This window comes from Octopus bimaculoides, chromosome 4 (assembly GCF_001194135.2).
Source record: "Octopus bimaculoides isolate UCB-OBI-ISO-001 chromosome 4, ASM119413v2, whole genome shotgun sequence".
NCBI lineage: Eukaryota > Metazoa > Mollusca > Cephalopoda > Octopoda > Octopodidae > Octopus > Octopus bimaculoides.
This window is the reverse complement of record NC_068984.1, coordinates 134,066,701-134,071,310: the sequence shown is the minus strand read 5'-3', so window position 1 is coordinate 134,071,310 and position 4,610 is coordinate 134,066,701. Positions and strand designations below refer to the sequence as shown.

General features: G+C 35.7%; 1 protein-coding gene across 1 annotated transcript in view; it reads right to left on the bottom strand.

Moving 5' to 3' along the window:
• LOC106880169 (prolyl endopeptidase) overlaps positions 1–4,610 on the bottom strand; it is a 38,965-nt gene that overhangs the window by 10,629 nt on the left and 23,726 nt on the right. The window contains exons 7-10 of the mRNA XM_014930014.2: positions 2,096–2,211; positions 1,637–1,686; positions 523–618; positions 315–419 (exon numbers count right to left, since the gene is read on the bottom strand). Coding sequence (XP_014785500.1) covers positions 315–419; positions 523–618; positions 1,637–1,686; positions 2,096–2,211 — 367 coding nt within the window. The remainder of the gene's footprint in view (positions 1–314; positions 420–522; positions 619–1,636; positions 1,687–2,095; positions 2,212–4,610) is intronic.

Genomic DNA, 4,610 nt, shown 5'->3' with positions numbered 1-4,610 from the left:
AGTTAAACATGCAAACAAGAAAAAAAAAATGGTAAACAGGACAAGTAAACACAGAGAACAACCCTTCATCAGCTATCGGCTGTCTACTCCTCATTTCGACCATTCAGCAACAATATGAGTCTTCAAAGACAGTTGCTCTCATAAATTCCAAAATAAAATTTAGGATTTATGGAGGGTCAAAGTTGGGAACAAAAACAAGACAGTGGAGACATACAGGAAAGCTGAACAAAAACAAACATGGAGGGTTGTTAGACCAGAACGAGAGAAAAATATATATATGTGTGTGTGTGTGTGTGTTTAATTAAATGAATTACCTTGACATCTTTTAAATAACAGAGTACAAGTTTATTGTGGTTGACACAGGAAGCCCATTCCAAAACGGCATTTTTATCTTCTTCAACGAGAGTCTTCCAATTTTTCTGTGAAAGCAAAATAAGAATACTTTAAAATATACAGAGTCACATAAGTGAAAGAGAGAGAGAGAGAGAGAGACAGTATGTGTTTCAGTGAAATGGTAATTACCGGGTCAGGATTTTGGAAGTCAATATTGATTATTTTGTACTTTGGTGCGTTCAAGTTGGTGAGGAACGTAAAGACACTGCCCTCATTGGTGATATACTGTAATAGTCAAAGAAAAAGAAAAAAGTCATAAGAAATTCATAAACCAATATTTTGTTATGTGGAACAACACTTTATAGAGTAAAATACTTGACAAGGTTAGGGTGAGAGAGTGTAGGTAGCCCAGAGTGGCAAAGTTTTCTGCGAGAGAAATCAAAGACCAGGTACTGATTATTCGTAGAAACCAATTTGCTTTCACCTTATCCTTTTGTCATTTAAACTGGCCAAATCCCGCCCAAATATTCTACTTGTGTTATGTTCAAACCAGCTAGATCTGGTCTCTCATATCTACCCTCTATTCTGCAATATCATTCTAAAAATAAACAATCATTGAAATCTCGAAAGCAGGATTAATTCAAAATGGTGCAAATAAATAAGCATTATATTTGATAGAGTAATCTGAATATTAAAAGGTTATGACACAAGTTTTCTTGACAAATACACGAATGTTATAATTCCCATTTACCACCACCAGAGGAGGTACAGCCCATGAGGGAGCCTCTATGCAGTTGTGCAATCAGTGAGAAAAGCAACCAGAATCTCCTTGAAATCACACCTTATTCTTATTTCTTTATTGCTCACAAGGGGCTAAACATAGAGGGGACAAACAAGGACAGACAAACGGATTAAGTCGATTATATCGACTCCAGTGCATAACTGGTACTTATTTAATCGACCCCGAAAGGATGAAAGGCAAAGTCGACTTCAGCGGAATTTGAACTCGGAACGTAGTGGCAGACGAAATACCGTTAAGCATTTTGCCCCGTGTGCTAATGCTTCTGCCAGCTCGCCGCCTTCACACCCTATTCTGTTCCACAAAAACAGAAATCAATACAGTGTAGAAAAGTGAATATTAGATGATGAAGATCTCACCAAATGATAAATAGAAAACCATAACTACATAAATATGGTGGTCCTAGTTTATTGTGGCAGCAAATACAGTACAGGAAAAACTAATTTGAAGGTAGCTTTGTGAGAAGGAAGATATTACAAGGAAGAAATATAAGGACATAGTTACCTCATACTGGGCATCAAAGTTGTCAATAAGTTTCACGTATGGAAGGTTTTCTGAAATAAGCATTTGAATGTTAGCAGTTATGCAAAATAGTCTTATGGAATGAATTATTTATAAACCATCCACCCAACCAAGCAATGATCCATCTACCCATCCATACATACATACAATTTTTTTTATTGAAACTGGAAATTTGTCTTGTCAAGTTTCAAGTCACAGTGATCTTCAGGCATATATGTGTCTCACCTGACGATCACCATAGCATGAAACTCAAATTGCAAGACAAACATCTAATTTCAGTTTCAATAAAAAAAACATATCCTCTACAATTGTAATTAATATCATTAATGTGTTGCAATTATTTACTTAGTGGATCCTTTTAGAAACAAAGGTTATTGCAATAGAAAAACATTTGCTATTTCTTTCTTCAAATTACATAAAGAGAATAACAAAATAGTTTACCTGTAATGCCATTAGGAAGTTTGTCAAGTTCAACATAAAACAATCGGTTGACTGGATCACATCCTTCATTAGGAGAAAGCAGGAGATATTTGCCATCAACACTCACCTCGGCACCTCTATAGAAAACGAAAACATCAGTACACAAATTATATGCATGTATATACATGTCTATGTACAAATGTAATACAAGTTAAATCCATTAACTGAGATTATGCTTGCAGTTAAAAGACAAGAACTCAAGAGGGGTTTTTGAATCTGGAAGCTGCAAGCAAGGCAGGTAACTCCAATAATATCAGCTAATCAAAATATATTTGAAAATGAAGCTAAGCTATTTAAGGGTAGGTCTCTATAAAGCCAACTGATGAAAGTAGTTTAAAATCATTCACTTACTCATAAATCAATAATTCAAAGTTGAACACCTACATTTATCAGTTTAAGTACGATTAATCAGGATTCTTGATTCATTTATAAACAAAACATCACTCGATAATTTTTCTTTAAACTTTTTTTTCACAGTAGTTACTGTCTTGTTCATCAATCTGCACAGCAAAACTCAGGACAACTCCACTACTTTGTCCAAGACAATGGAGTTGTACCTATTCTTATTATGTGCATAGTTATTCAGTCAACTGTGTTGCTGGTTGTGATTCAATCAAGCATGCCACCAAGTATGTCATTGGTTACGGTGATAAAGTTTCAATATGGTAAATTCTTTGTTGGTCTCAATGTTGAGCATGACTGTTCAATCAACTGGATTCCAGCTTGTAAAATTAATTATACAAACAGCTGAGTATTCCACAAACGAGTGCATCTTTAACGCAATTCTCATGCCAAATCAGAGTGATAAGAGAAAACCGTTGAATTACAGAAACAATAGAGAGAGAGAGAGAGAGAGAAAGAGAGAGAGAGAGAGAGAAAGAGAGAGACAGAGAGAGAAAGAGAGAGAAAGAGAGAGAGAGAGAGAGAGACAGAGAGAGACAGAGAGAGAGAGAGGTGAGGAGAGAATCAACCCCAGTGTTAGATTAATACTTTATCAACTCTGAAAGGAATGAAGAGCAAAGTTGACCTCCAGGATTTCAACTGAAAGTGTAGAGAACCAGAATGAATATGGCTGCAAGGCATTGTATCCAGCATTCTAATGATTCCGCTTATTTGCCACCTTTAAAGTTTCAATACCACACAGAACATATAATCCGACAACAATGAGTTACAACATAAAGTCATCAAGGAAGATGGAAGGAACTTCTCAGTGAAGGATGTTCAAACTGTGGGAACTGCTAATGGAGGGGGAAAAGGAGTTGGCAACATCATTGAACAAAGGCTTGTAAGAAGGAGGAAATGTTCAGGATAAAAACTATAAATGAAAAATGTGGGGAAGAAGTAAAATTGAGTACAACACTGAAAAATGAAGACAAATATAAGGGTGGAATAAAGATGTAGTTTTTTGGGGTTTGTACAAGATTTAAAAAGTATCTGCAATAAGAGAGACTAAAACGGTGATATGAACCTAAAACAAGGAAGCTAATTAACAGATAGTGTAAAAACAAGTAGAAATATGATTAATTGAAAGATAATAGGAAATGGATTTGTTAAAGTCTTTAGCATCTAATGAATTTCATAAAGTAATGTGAATATAAGCAGATGGTGACAAACTTTCACTTTATACACACACATGGATATAGAGTTAGGTTTAGTCTGACTGCGCAGCTCTGTGGACATGTCTTCTACCATTGCCTTGAGCTGACCTTGCTGTGTAAGCAGAATTGGTGAATGGAAACTGCATGGAAAGTGGAAGCCCATGATGTGCATGCATGTATGTAGATGCCTGTGTCCTTGCATAAAAGGTATAATTTCTGGTCTAGTCATGAAATTGTTTGAACAAAACAACCAATGTTGTTATGCTTCTATCCCTGGTGAACATTACATCCCATGACTTTATATTCTCGAAGTAGTGGAATAACAAGAAAATCCTTTACTCATAAAATAGACAAAGGTTGGTGACGGGAAGAGCATCCGACCATAAAACACTGTCTTAAATAAATATATACGTACAACTTACACTTACATAGAAAAACAGATGCAAAACAAATGAACAAAAATGTGTGTGTATCATCATCATCATTTAGTGTCCATTTGTCCATGCTGGCATGAGATGGACGGTTTGACCAGGGCTGATAAGCTGAGGGGGCTCTACCAGATTCCTATCTGATTTGGCATGGTTTCTACATCTGGATGCCCTTCCTAATGCCAAACACTCCGAGAGTGTAGTGGGTACTTTTATGTGCCACCAGCACGAGGGCCAGTTGCGTGACACCAGTATCAACCACAATCATTATTTCACTTGGCTTCATGAATCTTCCTTCTTAAGCACAGCATACTGCCAAAGGTTTCGGTCATTTGTCATTGCCTCCATGAAGCCCATATATATATATATACATATATGTATGTATATATATATATATATGTATGTATATATATATATATATGTATGTATATATATATATATATGTATGTA